Raw genomic sequence first — 15,243 nt, forward strand, 5'->3', positions numbered from 1 at the left:
AGATTTTGAATCACAAGGCACACTCTCAGATCTGGGACATCTGACATTCTATCAATATTTAATCAAGGAAGAAGCAGGCAGATGACAGTAGGACCAGAATTTCAAGTTACAGGAAAATAAAGCAAGATGGAAGGAGAACTTTCAGTAAATGCTGGCCCAGTAACCAAAATATTAATGATGTTATTCATCCATATAACAAATAGTTTTGAAAATGTATATCTGTCAGTGAATTATATAAATATTATTTGCATTTTATCTTTGAGGAATCAGAGCCACAGATTTTAAAAGTAATTCACCCTGTGTCCACAGGATTTCAAATCAGATGTATACAATAAAACTCGTGTTCCCTCTCTTGTGGCAAAGTATGGATGGAAGTAAAAGAATGTAACTAGGAGACAAGAAAGAGGATAAGAGGAAGACTCTACTGAGGAAAACATGCCTAGCCCCATAATATCCTAAGTTGTCTAAAGAAAAACTTTGATTCTCAATATATTAGCCAACAATGTTTTCATATACTTTAGAGATGATGAGTTTTTCCACAATATTCTTTATTCATTTACCAGTAAAAATTTACTACGAATTCAACAATAAATCAATATTAAATGTTTTCTAGCATGAATCACTCTGCTTCCCAAGATAATCACATGCCATCCTTAAAATGCCTTTATTTTTATCAGTTTGAAAATGTGTCCTTATGTTTCTTTAAAAGGTTATTGTTTTTCAATAAATGCTGGTATTTTATGGATGAAACTATTTGATGTCTAGGATTTTCTTCAAAATAATGTGAGGGTAGAGAGGATATGTGATTGTACATTAGTTGATAATTAGTGAGTTGGGTGATACATACACAAGGGTTTATTTTGTTCCTTATTCTAAATAGTGAAGGATCCATTACCAGGTTTGGGCACGAGCTTTCTCCCCAAGGAAATCTTAAATATATTTTTCAGCACTTCTTCAACTTCTTCCTCAATCAGAGTTTTAAACTCGATCAGATCTGTATTGTCTTTATAATTGAATATTCTATAGGTGAGGGTGAAGCCCACCAAACAGTGAACCCCTTCTGGGGTCTGCAAGGAACAAAATGATGTGGTTGTAAATGCAGATGTTGGAGACGTTTGCAGGTATGTATTCATAGACTCAAAATCTTCAATTTTTCGAGGTTCAAGCGTAAAAGAGTACACTTTTTGGTGTGTCGTCTTTGGCAGGAGATCAGAATTAAGAAATTCTGTGTTTGGAATATACTGCTCTCTTCTGATTTGGTCCAGGTACCAGATTCCTTTCTCTTCTGTCAAGCGGAAAATGGAAGGCATCTGAGGCTGATCCTTCCCAGAAATTAATTCCAGAGGCTGCCACATCTGGGAGGAGCTTCCAAACCCAGCATCAGCAATGTAGTTCCTGCCATCAATGGTTACCTGCAGGAGAAGGTGAATCATGCCAGTGCTGTATTTGTTAGCTGCAGGGATGTAAACATACCCTCCTAACATTGTGGTCTGAAAACCGATTGTGGTCAGAGCCCAGTACAGAAGTTGATTGACCTGGAGACACCACCCACCCCGGTTTCTTCTTACAATGTGATCAAAAATAGTCTCTAAGCCCAACTCCATAGCTTCCCCACAATGCATGTTAAGGTTCTCAAAGGGAACAGCTCGGATCTGGTGCTCAAGAATGTCAGTTAATGTTTCCAAGTCCAGCTTGTTCCTAGAGTTCTTATAGCCAATTCTTTCAAAATATGCTTCAATGTCCATGATCCCCTAAGCAAGAAAAACAAAACATAAGAACATATCACTACTTTAGCACTTGGATTTCCTTGAGTGGCTAATTATAGGTATACTGTATTTTAAATACATAAAAACACAATGGTTATAAGTATCTGTCATAATAATTCTTTTGTTAGTATTTTTATTGCATGAATGCCTTTTACATGCATAAGTTCACTTAATAGTCTCAGTACCCTGTAAGGAAAGTGTTATTGTATCTTCCGTCTTTCAAGCATGAGGAGTTGGAAATCCAGATTAAATGAGGAGCCAAATGGTAAACAACTTGTTTGTGGTTTTCTTGGTGATGAGTAAAAAGGAGATTCCAATTGGTATCAATTATAATCAGCTTATAAACAGTTTCTGATATAAGCAGGAGAATTATACAATAGAGGATATGGTATTCATGATTTCCCATTTAGCTGTACCTAACACGAAGCTCCTCACTCAAAAAATTATATTGATTAACTCATTCATTCACTGATTCACGCAAGAAACAGTTTACAGAATACTCTTGATGTGTTTCCTATTGATCTAGTACTTGCTTGCCCTCAAAAATCTTATATTTTAGTGGGAGTTGAGGTGACACAAATAATAAACTGAATAAATCAATAAAACATGCAGTCTGTTAGATTGTGGTAAGTGCCTGGTGAAAACAAAAAAAGGGGTTAGTGGGTGCACAGGGAGAGCACTGATTTCAAATAAGGTGGTTAAGGAAAGGCTCACTAAGACTTTAAGGATGCTAGAGAATAAGTTCTGTGGATATGTGTGAGGAGGATTGTTCCATGCAGTGGAAGAGAAAGTGCCAGGGTCCTTAGCTGGAACCTGTCTTGAGTGTTCAAGAAACATCCAGGAAGCCAGGGTGAATGGAGTACAGTCAGTGAGAAGGAGACTGAATTGAGATGAGATCTGACAAGTAACAGTGGCTTGGAGCCAATGGTTACATTTTGGCTTTTATTCTAAACGAGATGAGAAATCAAAGTGAGATAGGATGAGAAAAGGGTTATAAGGGGAACAAGGTTTGCCTAATCAAAGTGATCTGTCTAGCTACTGTGTGGACAAGAGGCTGCCCATATTGAGCTCTACGGGCAGTCAGATGAACTTTGTAGGACCAATTCAAACACAACAGCTCTAGGACCAAAGCTTGGCTGATGGATGGCATGTGACCTAAGTAGCTCAGTGAAACTCTATTGAGGCATTTTTGCTGAAATCTAAGCACAAATATTCTGCTTCAAGGACAGAAGCTGGGAGGATATCAACCCAAAGTAACTTGGGAGAACCCACTGAAGAACAACACTAACAAAGAATTTACTAGTAACCTGAGCAGGGAAATATGTGACTCTTAGTAACAGCACAGAAGTTTCATGGTTTTGTTGAAGACTTTAAATACACGTTGTAGCTCAGAAGACAGTGCCCCAAGGTAAAAGCTTCAGAAGTCAGTTTTTCTTTGGCCTTCTCCTGGCCTCCTATCTCTCAGTCCCATTATTCCTCAGTGCTGGCCGTACACACTAGAATCTCCTTCCCCAAGGCAGAACCTAGAAATCAGAACTCCTTTTTCTCAAAACCAGCCATAAAGCCTAAAAATATTACTCTAATTTGCCCTCTCCCTTTCTGTGTATGAATTAGCCATAAAGAAATTATCCAACCTACCTTGCTGGATCATAGATCATAAGATCCCTATACCCAGAAGGAAGGAGTACATGCTCAGAGAGGTCAAGAGGAATCTAGACAGACAGGCCTTGCTGGGTTTCCCCAGTCTATTAGCGTTAGGTTATGACTTTTGGTTCAATCATATTTTTATATGTGCCCATACCTTGTTGCATCTAAGCATAAAAAGGACAATTTCCCTTGTGTGTTTGGGTCTTTATTCTGAAGACTCCAGAATACACACTCCAAACAAATCTGCGTGCCTTCTCTTCAACTGATCTATCTTTTGTAAGCTGATTTTTCCGTAATCCTTCAGAGGGTTTCTGGCCCTCACTCATAGGAAGAAAAGCCAACAGCACAGAATTAAGTTATAATGGAAGAAAACATTGGTTTTTTGAAGCTTTAAGATGAAACACTTCAGCATCAGGCTATAGCAACAGATTTAGACCTGAAGAAAAAAAAGTTGCCAGAGCCAGCAAAAAGTTGAAAGAGAGAGTTAACATCCCAGCTGTTCTTAAATGAAGAAAAGGCTGAAAGCAGCAGGATACACCAGAAGTTGACTTCTGAAATATCAGTCTGAGAAGTTTCAAAAAGAAAAAAATAGCATTAAACATTAAAATTTCTTGGAATTTAATGAAGAGCAATTCAATACTTTAAGAAACCCTTATAGTTCTAACCAATGTTTTGGTTTTGTATTGTGTTTTTTTGGTCAAAGCTCAGTTTCCAGAAAGATGACTATAAATAATTCAATTTTAATTAAAGCCAACATAACCACAGACAAAATTTCTTTTATGCATTTGATTATACACATGCCACTTACAACATGACTGGACTTTATGTTGTATCCTAAATTTCACTCTTTCTTAAACAGTCATCTTCAGAGAAAAAAATTTACTATATAAAATTATTTTTCATACAAAATAATTCTCTTTTCTTTTTAATCTCTCTTATCACAAATGCATCTTTATATCTATAACTTTCTTTATATCTCTCTCCCCTACTTACTGGTTCCTTTTTACTTTGTTGCATAAATAACCTTTGAATTAGACAAAAATTATTTTCTTTTTAATGAGAATACATTTTTCTATTTGTCTTATATTTTCTTTTTTCATCAAAAACATGTCTTTCACAGACTTTATATACAGAATTATATATTAAGTGGAAGTTTTATTTTTAGTAACCTTAAACCTAGGAAACACGAAATCCTACACTGCATATCAGGTATCAGCACTTTATAGATGAAATCACTCTACAATGTGTAGGCATGTTTCTCCATATCTCTACTTAATTGGAAATGAGCCAAACTATTAATGAGTACCTATTCTTTAATCCAAAACAAGTTTAAGATTTTAAATTTTATAAAAGTTAACCAACAAGCATTTATCACTCCCATTTATATTTATTCAGTTTATTCATTGTTAGCAGTTTACCTAGATTACTTTGAGAACTGTGACATTAGACAAAACTAGTCACATTTAAAGTTATTTCCTTGCTAACCATTTTATAGCCTGTGAATATCAGGTGTTCACCCAAGTATAAACCTTAATGTTAAACATATTTGTTTTTCCAGATAGCTCAGGATTTAGTTGTTTTTATGAAACCCATAATATTAAGCTAGTCTTATCTATTAAAAAAATTACAAGCTGGGCGCAGTGGCTCATGCCTGTCATCTCAGCACTTTGGGAGGCCGAGGTGGGCAGATCATGAGGTCAGGAGTTGGAGACCAGCCTGACCAACGTGGTGAAACCCTGTCTCTACTAAAAATACAAAAATTAGCCAGGTGTGGTGGTGCGCAGCTGTAATCCCAGCTACTCAGGAGGCTGAGGCAGGAGAATCGCTTAAACCCTGGAGGCAGAGGTTGCAGTGAGCCAAGATTACGCCACTGCACTCCAGCCTGGGTGACAGAGCGAGATGCCATCACAAAAAAAAAAAAAAAAGGTTTTTAGATTTTAAAGATTGTTTTAAGTTAAATATACGGAGAAAACTAAATATTTATGAAAACTTGATCTTGTAAAAGGAATTCTATATGTAAGCCAGCTGGCTAAAATTTGAAAGAAATTATTTAATTTTTGTATAAATTAAACCTTAAAATAAAAAGCACACTAATGCAGGGCCAGAATCTAGGCCCTTATGTCAAAATATCAGGGTTTTGTTAGAGTACTAATATGCTCTTTTATAGAAAACTATAAAATCTCGTAAAAGATTTATAAAAATCTTACCTTGTGTTACAACTAATTAAAATTAAATAGATTTGTTTGTAAAATTTTATTAATGTTAACTTTAGCATTAATAATAAGTTATGCAATGGTAAAATTTAGATTTCTCTTGAATACCATTTTCTTTTAATATTGAGAGATAGTGAAAGATTTTTGCTTACCTTTTGAGAAAACAAAAAAAAAAAAAGGAAGAGGGGTTGAGGAAGAGAGAGAAATTTAGTTGGCCTCATGCTGTCTTTATTAGGTCTTATTGTTTGTGAAAGTGAGTCTTCTCTCTCAAAGAGTGTAGGTTTTTACTTTTTGAAGTCTTTGAGTTATCACTTTGCTTAAATGAATGACTTATTTTACAATGACCTGTTTGGTGATTGTAATTTGTTTTTCCACCACTATATCTGTCTCTATCTAAATAACTCTAATCAAAATCTCTCCAAAGCGATTACCTTGGCTTTTAATATGTGAAACTTGTTTTAAGTTTCAAAGTGGGGACTGAAGAAAATCAAACTTTCTAAAATCCAATTCTAAATTCAGTCTTGTTGACCTCATTATCTTTTTCAATAGTAAGTCCCCTGCAGCCAAAAACAGACACATTCAGTATATTTGGCATGTTAAAATCATATAGGAAACATTGTCAAATATGAAATGGTGTTCAACTTTATTACAACTACATTTATATTAAACCTATTACTAGTATGTTTTTCAAAATCGTGAGATATTCCTTCATTCTGATGTCTTCATATATGTTATTAGTGTTTATAATTATTATGTTAAATTGTTATATGCCACAGAAATAACCAAATTTCCTTCTCAAGTGTGTCCTTGATCATGGCTGTCCTAAGACTTCTGTCATTCACAGTTGTTCTCCTTTGATCCTTTTAAAAAGGTGGTTTGCAATTAGCTTAGGACTCTAAGGGGTGCTCTTGAATGAAGCTTTATGATAACTTTGGAGACTGTGCCACTGGTATAGAGAAAAAAAAACTCCCAGGACTCTGATGGAGACTACTATGTTCATGAGGATTGCTGACCCAATATCTAACAGAATAGGAGTTAACTGCATGGACAGAACTAATAGAAGACTGAAATAACCTTTTCATGGGTTTTGTTGAAACACTGCTACTTTTGTTTGTTTTTCAGAGTCAAGAAAATTTTTTTCTTTTTAGATATTTACAGCTTTTAATATTTGTGTAAAGTATACTCTTGTGAGCAAAATTTGAAGCATATTTCCTTTTATCTGCCTGATTTCTCTGAAATTTGGAAACTCAGTGATTATTGCTAATTTATGGGAATATAATTATTTGCAAAAATTCAATTAGAATCTGTTTTCTTTTTTAACAGGACACAAGTGGAGACAAAAGTCAAGGATTTGACTGGAATGGCATATTTTTAAGAAATTGACAGTGACTTTATAAAGCTGATAATAGGCCTGTGGATAAAACTGGCCTCACACCTTGTCTATGCAGTTCCATTACAGGGTCCTTCACAGGTTTCTGGCCTGTAATGGGTAAAAGAAGGTCACATTCCGACAGGCCTAGGAACCCCAAGTTATTTTGGAACCTTGAGAGAGAATTCACTCAATTCGTACAGGTATCTCGTAGAAACAGATAAATCCTTAGTTGGGCTCAGGATGCTTTTAAGAGGTCTAACCTGATATTCTTTACAAAAAAGAATGTTCCAGCAAAACCATTTTTTAAAAAGGAACCTATACAGTGCATATCTATTCTTGCTGCACTTGATGCAAATAATCAGACCAAGTATAGTAACAAAACCTATTTTGCAAATAAATCAGTTCTACTATGTCTTTCATAAAATTGAAGAACTGGAAGCAGAAAAATTATACTTCAAAAACTGTAGTATATCTTATTATCTTATTATCTTCTGGCCTTGTCCATTGTTTTTTCAGTTTTTATTATTTTTTACAATTTAGACCAAATCCTGAATTTTTTCCTGGCTATAAGTCTCCAAAGTAACATTTTCAATGTTTTCTCCCATTTTTCTTACTTGAATTCACTAGAAATTAAAACTGGGGTTTTCTTAAAGTCTTGCAAAGTGAAGGTATCTGGAGAAAATAACAGTAACTTATAAACAACCTTCATGTACACCTGCTGATGCGAGGTCTTCTCAGAAAGTTCACTTGAACACCTGGTTTGAACTTCCAGAAAAATCTGGAAGATTGCCACTGTAATATGAAGATGCCTCAGAGATTGTAGAAAAGCTAGTCTATAGATAGACTACTCCAGATATTAACCTTTATTATTTTTTTCTGTTTCTATAGAGATGCCTCCTACTAGAAATCTGATTGCCTACATTATGTCTAGAGGCCTAAACCATTTGCAGTGCCACCTCCTGGAATGGGACATAGCTATTTAACTGAAATGATCTCGCCTCAAAACCAAGAGACTGCCTAAAGAAGATATGGAATGATATATTTAAATTTGCTCATTTATATTTATCCTGAATTTGTTTTTCCACTGCTGTGACTGTCTCTATCTAAATACTTCTAACCCAAATCTCTCCAAAGCTATTACCTTGGCTTTTAGTATGTGAAACTTGTTTTAAATTTCAAAGTGGAGACTGAAGAAAATCAAAATATTTTACCCTCGAATATATTTCTTTGACATATTTAAAAATGGTTGCCACTGGCCAACAAGCAGAAGTAGCATTGCAAAACTGTCTTAACTGAGGAAAATTTGCGTCTGTGGACAATGTCCATTAATGCAGCCATGCCCCCTCTCCTTTCTAAGCCTTTCCCAGGATCCAGAGAGATTGAGAGTCTGACACCTTTAAAGATCTGGATAGAAACATTTACCATCTATTGTTTATGAGAAAAGGTTCGTCTACATAACAAGGGCACCTTTGCTAGCCAAGTTTCTTCCTTCCTCTCTTTCTTAACCTGTGTTGCCAGTAAAACTAATTTACCTGTTTGTGGCCATGCTTTGAGTCTCCACTCTTTACTGTGGCCTCACAATAGTACATGAATTTCTGTAACTTATTGGAAAGTTGGGTCTTCATTCTCATGTTTCCCGAGTGTGGTGGTTAATATTGAGTGTCAACTTGATTGGACAGAAGGATGCAAAGTATTGTTCCTGGGTGTCTGTGAGGGTGTTGCCAAAAGAAATTAACATTTGAGTCAGTGGACTGGGAAAAGGAGACCCACCCTCATTCTGGGTGGGCACAATCTAATCAGCTGCCAGCACAGCCAGAATGAAAGCAGGCAGAAGAATGTGGAAAGACTAGACTGGCTTAGTCTTCCAGCCTACATCTTTCTCCTGTGCTGGATGCTTCCTGCCCTTGAACATCAAACTCCAAGTTCTTCAGCTTTTTGACTCTTGGACCTTGGACAACAGACTGAAGGCTTCACTGTTGGCTTCCCTACTTTTGAGGTTTTGGGACTCGGACTGGCTTCCTTGCTCCTCAGCTTGCAGACGGCTTACTGTGGGACTTCACCTTGTGATCATGTGACTCACTACTCCTTAATAAACTCCTCTTTATATATACATCAATCCTATTAGTTCTGGCCCTCTAAAGGGCCCTAGCTAATAGACCATGTATATACATTAAATAAATTTGTATTCCCTTTCCCCTATTAATCAATCTGTCCCATGTGAGTGATTTTTAGTGAAGCTTTAGGGGGCCAACAGCCTATGGCCCCCACATAAGGTATACATTGGCTCTGCCTGAAAATCTGATACATCTTGAAGTAGGAGAGTTTATAGGACAAAGGTGGATTCAAAGATTTTCTGATTGGCAATTGGTTGAAAGAGTTAAGCTTTGTCTGAAGACTTGCAATCAGTATGTGGCAGGACAGGCCATAGACAAAAACCCTCAGATGCAGAGTTAAAGAAGGAAGGGCTTTATTCAGTTGGGAGCTTTGGCAAGACTCCCGTCTCCAACAACTGAGCTCCCTGAGTGAGCAATTCCTGTCCCTTTTAAGGGCTCACAACTCTAAGGAGGTCCGTGTGAGAGGGTCATGATCGATTGAGCAAGCAGGGGGTAAGTGACTGGGGGCTGCATGCACCAGTAAGTAGAATGGAACAAAACAGGGCAGGAATTTCCACAGTGCTTTTCTATAATCTGTAATCTATAGATAACATAACCAATTAGGTCAGGGATCAATCTTTAACTAGCAGGTCCAGGGTATGGCACCAGGCTGTCTGCTTGTGGATTTCATTTCTGCCTTTTAGTTTTTACTTCTTTCTTTGGAGGCAGAAATTGGGCAAAAGACAATATGAGGGGTAGTCTCCTCCCTGAAGTATAATGAAATGCTTGAGTTAAAGGGGGTTGTGGGAACCATGGTTCATGCCATATAGACGAAACCTCCAGCCAGCAGCCTTAGAGAAAACAGATGGTAAATATCTCTTTTCAAATTTTTAAGGTGGCAGACTCTCATTTAATCTCTCCTCAATCAGAGCAGAGCCAGAAACAGGCAAATTTCCCCCACAAAAGATGATTTTGCAAGATCATTTCAATATATGTCAAAGAAATATAATTTGAGGATTAAATATATTGATTTCCTTCAAAGTCTGCTATTGTCATGTGATGCCAAACCAGAGTCATATTGGAATTTGGTATCTTACTCCCACAAAGAGTCCATTTTGCCAGTCTTATGATCACTATTTCAATGTTAATGCTGGTCAGTTGTGCCTGAACTCCGAAAGGGAGTGTGTATAATGAGGTGTGTCTGACCTCCCTTTCCATTATGGCCTGGAATTTAGTTTTCCAAGTTTCTCTGGGGTCACCTAGGACAAGAGGGGATCCATTCAGTCAGTAGGAGGACTTGATTTTATTTTTGATTTATACCCCAATTTCAAAGTACACTGCAAATTACTTTCAAAGTTCTACTTACTTTGGCCAGCAACCAGGAACTAGGCTGAATGCAATCCTCTTGCTTCCAAGGTCTGTAATAAAGTGATCTCCCTTCCAAAGTCTGCAAGGGAAGTGATCTCACTGGAATTCCGTATCACCTTGACCCCAGAGTCTAGTTAGGATCACCTCAGGGATCTCTGGGAAATGTAGTTGCAGGGCCTCAGATTGCCTCTGTGAATCTCTTATGCAAATCTTTTCATTAAAAATGGTGTGGATAATTATATTATCTGATGACACCCATGCCACAGGCTAGGAGAGCTCTGCCCTTGTATTTCACCTAGTTCTTGCTCTCTGGAAGTCTGATGCCAAACTTCCCATGTGTGATATGGAAGGTGAGAGCTTGAAACAGGTCAAGGGGAAAAGCAGAACCAGTAACTTAGAAGAGGCAGAAGAGGAAGATGAAAGGTTTTAGTCACACTCTCAGATTATGGCACTCTTTCTTCATCAATTCCTATAAGGCCTCTCGTTTTCTTCTGCCCTTTTCATATCTCATCCTCACTCTCATCCACTTCTTTACCCAAAGGTACCACACAATGTGTCTGAAATAACTCGACGCATGTGGCATAAGTGTCACATGTATCATATGGCTTTGTTGCTGTTTTTTAATTTACATTAATACGAATGTAAATTTTTATTTACATTAATATAAAATATTAACATTGTATATAATGTTTTTTGACACATAACAGTTGTATATATTTATTTGGTAGAGTGTGATGTTCTGATTCATGCATACATTGTGTAAAGATCAAATCCTGGTAATTAGCATATCTGTCACCTCAAACATTTATCATCGCTTTGTCATGAGAACATTCAAAATCCTTCCTTTTTTTCTAGCTTCCATACCCTTTTCTCTCCAGTCTCCAGTAACAACTCTTAACTTTCTACTACTCTAACTATTCTACTCTTAACTTCTATGAGATCAGTTATTTTAGATTCCACATATGAGTGAGATCTGTAGTTTTCATGAGGTAATTGTTGCCTTCAGCACCTACTGTTCCACTACATACCTCTGGTGTCCTGCCACATGAACTTGGGACTCTCTATGGGAAGGCTTTCTTTTGGCCTGTGCTTGGGCAGATGAACTGCAAATTAATGCACCTGGGACCACCACTCAGCCTAGAAGACTGGAATTGGAGAGTTAATATCCTTGTTTTCTACATGCTAAGGTGGGATTACTCTTAGGTATGTACAAAACTGCCTCCTGGTGTTGTCTACTGGGATTATGCTCCCTTTCTTCACAGGCAACTTGCCAACAATGCACCTTTTTATTGTTTCTCAAGGTGTACTGGGTTCACTGTTTCACTCCCGCACTGGTGATTCCTTAAATCATCTTCTAAATCAAAATAAGCCACTGAAATACAAATCTTTGTCTTGGGGCCTGGTTTTTAGAGAAACCCAGCCTAAGTCTTTTTAACTTACCAGTTCCACTTGTGAAGGACATTTGATTTCCTCCTCCTCCTGGTTATTATCAACACTGATGTGATGAATACCTTTTTAGACATCCCCTGTAGATTAGCAGAGCATCACTGGGATATACGTATTAGGAAAGGGATCTGTGGAGGGACAGATCATAGATGTACTGTATTTTTCTTTTGGCACTGCCAGATTTCTTTCCTTTTGTGTAGAAGAATTCCTACTTTCCTCATATCCTGATTGACACTTGGTGTTAGTCACCTTCAAACGTTTGACAGTTTTATGTATCTAAGATGATAGCTCAGGGTTCTTTTCATTTTCACTTCTCTGATTCCCAGTGAATAGGGGTGAATAGGTTCTTCACATACCTATTGACCCTTCACATTTCCATTTGTGAGTTAAATGGCAAGGTTTTAAGAAAGAACTCCTTCTGCCAAATTAGTCAGGACACACAGGCGAAGAGAGATGGATTAAAATTCAGATCTTGCTGGAAAACCTTTGGCCAAGATGGGGATGAGACAGGGGCAGAGGAAGTAATTCCAGCATGTAGGATTGTGATCTGGACCATTTTTGATGCAGTATGGGAGAGGAATTTTCAATGGATTATGGTCATTTTTCTCCTTGATTGTTGGAAACTTGATGCCTGGAATTAAAATGTTACCATCCAGATTGGCACATGTATAATTCTGAGATTGCCTCTAATTATTGTCATTGTGACTGAAATTCTTCAGGATGTCCAGCAAGAATCCTCATGGGAAACTATGAGATGAGGAGACTTGTGACTGAGAGTTAGACCAGAGTCAAGAATCCTGGTGTCCAAGGGCAGAAACACCTGAGGCTGTGGGTTTGAGATGTCAGAGAGCTTGACAATACCCTACAGCCTCCCACACGGTGCTCATCAAGACTCAAGCCAAAATTTTACTTCATCAAAGTTTTGCATGTGGAAGAGGAGGAGAATTGGGGAATACCTGAGCTGTCACTGAGCACTTCCTCACTATACAAGTGAGAGATGCAGAGATGGGCTGGATAACAACAGTGATACCATAAAGAAAAGCTCCTTCTTCACTGTGACTTATACAAGTAGAAAGCATGTTGTTTGTGTCTTCAAAGAAAAGCATTAGAGTTAGTTATGTCTAGTTTAAAGATTCTAACAAGTGCTAACTCACTTCTGTGTCAAGATTCTAAAGTTTGATAATTGACTCTGTTTCCTTGCTAATAACAGCAACAAAACTTACACTTTTGCAGAGAAAGAAATAAATGTTCTTCCTTTCCTGATCTTCTCTGAAGAAGGGCTCTATATATCCAAGCTAATTTTGTTTTGTTTTGTTTTATGCTTATTATCTATTTTAACATTTAGCATAACTTCTGGTTTTCACTTTAACAAGTAAAGTTTGGGATTATCCCTCCCATCTTCTCATCAATGAGAAAACTAAACAAACTGAAAATAAATCTTCTGAGATCCATGATAGAATTGAAGTCACAGAGCAAAGTGCTGTCCTGAAAACAGACAGATAAAGACAGATAATCGCAATTTATTCTCAATTCTAGGAACTAAAGCCCAGGTTTAGAAGACCACAGATGAAGCCAGTATTTTTAGGAACATGTAATAATTCATGAATTGTTGAGGCTCAGTGCAGACAAGCTTGAGAGTTTCAAGTTCTTGGGTGCTCAGTCTCATGGGGTCTTGACACTTTTGTGTTTTTCCTCCAGGATCCCCACCAAGTTCTCACTGCGAATGCTGGAGAATAGTCTCTTCATGCTCCTAGCAGAAGGCGGAGAAAAATAACCATTGTGATGTAAGTCCAGAACATTCTGGTCCTCCCTCCCTCAAGGGAAATTACAAGGGCTTAACTGAAGTGAGGTAAGAGAAACATTCAGCCCAACCCCTCTAGCATTCCTGTTTCACCTAAGTGGAGGGGACGGGGGAATGGATGCTGAGAAGCACTTTCGAAGGTCATATCCCAGGGCAAAGGCTCACTAGAAGATAGCGATTTCATCAAAGGACTATGGCATGTTTCTCTTTCCCCCATACATTAAAACCACTTCGACTGCAGGAGAAAATACAGAAGGTCTGGGGCCAGAACAATGCTAAGGAGCTGAGGCCAAGCGCTTTGGAGAAAAGGCGACGAGAGAAGGAGCGGTACCGTTAGAAGAAGCGAAGGAACTGCGGCAAAAGGGAATGCAGAAAAGGCCAAGGTCGAGAGGGCGAGGGCCAGGGCGGCGACCAAGCCCACTCCCGAGGTGGCCTGCAAGAAGCCGCAAGAGCCGTCGGGGCTGGTAGTCCACAAGGTGGAAGTGAGTGACCACGAGTCGGCCAGCAAGCCGCAAAGAGGAGGAAGAGGCAGGAGGTGAAGGTGAGCGTTGCGCAGCCGAAAGGGAGGAAGCCCGGACGCTGCTGAACTCCGGGGGCGAGACCAGCGGAAGGCGCGAGAGCTGGAGGCCAACGTGAAGCGGAAGCGGAGAGACCTGCCGAACCAGGCAGACGGCGCAACAATCCGGAACCCCCAGCGCCTCCCATAGAAGCCTGAGGCGCAAGGAGAAGTGCTGGAGAGGTGGCGGCGGCGCATGCGGGGGCAGCGCTGGGCGGACAAGGTGAAGAAGCGGCGGCGCCAGAACCTGCGCAGGAAGAAGGCGGCCAGCGTCCCGCGCTCCCTGCACGGGGCCCGCAAGGAGCGTGCGATCCCGTCTAGGACCCGAAGAGCGCCGGCCTCGTGGGGGCGCCTGAGGACTCCTCCCTTCCCCCCACCTCAGGCCCAGCGTGTCCCTGGCCTGGGCCTTTCCCACCTGGGGCTGCCGTCTCTGTCCTGGGAGTCTCGAGACGCCCCTCCGAGTCCTTGTGTGATGCCGGCTCCTCCCGCAACCTCTGTGGAACTCGGCTTCTCCATGTGAAAGGGACACAGTCTTGTTCATCTGAGTTGTGAGGCCTCAGATCAGGCACGCAGAAAAGAATGTTTCAGCGTCGTCCTTGAACACAGGGCGCAGATCCTTCAGACCCCAGGGAAAGAGTGAACCAGATCCAGCCCTCTAGTCTTCTCGGTGAGGCCTGAGAGCTTCCCAGAGGTTTGCAGACTTAGGGAAGAGGAACGTTGGTAGGGGTGGGTGGGAGGAGTTTGTGGTGAGAAAGTCACAGGCCTTCTTCCCCTGCCCGTGTTCACAGGGGCCACAGGACAGGAAGAGAATGTCTTTTGCCGATTATCCGCATTAGTCCAAAACTCACTGGAAGGGAGGACAATCCCTGGGGTGCATGGGCACCTGGCATTCGGGAGAACCTGGAGCCCATCCAGGCACCGTGTGTCCGGGACAGAACACCATGGCCTTCTCTACTCTCTTGGCTTCTGCCTGTTTGAGTC

General features: G+C 39.5%; 2 protein-coding genes and 2 long non-coding RNA genes across 11 annotated transcripts in view; 2 read left to right on the forward strand and 2 right to left on the reverse strand.

Annotated features, from left to right (window-relative positions):
- Nucleotides 1-8,137, forward strand: part of LOC105482134 (uncharacterized) — a 64,988-nt gene extending 56,851 nt beyond the window's left edge. Inside the window, exons 3-6 of one of the 3 annotated variants that reach the window (XR_011607192.1) lie at nucleotides 1,027-1,121; nucleotides 1,266-1,424; nucleotides 6,950-7,198; nucleotides 7,887-8,137. This is a non-coding gene — a long non-coding RNA (uncharacterized lncRNA). The remainder of the gene's footprint in view (nucleotides 1-1,026; nucleotides 1,122-1,265; nucleotides 1,425-6,949; nucleotides 7,199-7,886) is intronic. The other 2 variants (XR_011607193.1, XR_987408.2) reach the window with 2 other exon arrangements.
- Nucleotides 227-13,037, reverse strand: LOC105482132 (N-acetyltransferase 2). Of its 2 annotated transcripts, XM_071068573.1 has the most exons (3): nucleotides 11,900-13,037; nucleotides 11,488-11,596; nucleotides 227-1,751 (listed from the first exon to the last, which is right to left on the reverse strand). In XM_071068573.1, the coding sequence occupies exon 3, from the start codon at nucleotides 1,743-1,745 to the stop codon at nucleotides 873-875; it is 873 nt and encodes a 290-aa protein (XP_070924674.1). In that variant the 5' UTR covers nucleotides 1,746-1,751; nucleotides 11,488-11,596; nucleotides 11,900-13,037; the 3' UTR covers nucleotides 227-872. The 2 variants fall into 2 exon arrangements, with proteins under 2 accessions (XP_070924674.1, XP_011740397.2); XM_011742095.2 differs by lacking the exons at nucleotides 11,488-11,596; nucleotides 11,900-13,037 and adding an exon at nucleotides 10,458-10,558 and having other exon boundaries at nucleotides 229-1,751.
- A 281-nt stretch (nucleotides 13,038-13,318) lies between these two features.
- On the reverse strand, nucleotides 13,319-14,803 carry LOC105482136 (uncharacterized). Its single transcript, XM_011742097.2, has 2 exons — nucleotides 14,038-14,803; nucleotides 13,319-13,655 (listed from the first exon to the last, which is right to left on the reverse strand). Exons 1-2 carry the CDS (start codon nucleotides 14,801-14,803, stop codon nucleotides 13,648-13,650), a joined length of 774 nt encoding a protein of 257 aa, XP_011740399.2. The 3' UTR covers nucleotides 13,319-13,647.
- The window catches only part of LOC139355905 (uncharacterized), a 166,429-nt gene continuing 165,978 nt past the window's right edge, over nucleotides 14,793-15,243 (forward strand). For all 5 annotated transcript variants that reach the window (XR_011607198.1, XR_011607195.1, XR_011607194.1 and 2 more), the window contains exon 1: nucleotides 14,793-14,929. This is a non-coding gene — a long non-coding RNA (uncharacterized lncRNA). The remainder of the gene's footprint in view (nucleotides 14,930-15,243) is intronic.

The sequence above is a fragment of the Macaca nemestrina genome, chromosome 8 (assembly GCF_043159975.1).
Source record: "Macaca nemestrina isolate mMacNem1 chromosome 8, mMacNem.hap1, whole genome shotgun sequence".
Classification (NCBI taxonomy): domain Eukaryota; kingdom Metazoa; phylum Chordata; class Mammalia; order Primates; family Cercopithecidae; genus Macaca; species Macaca nemestrina.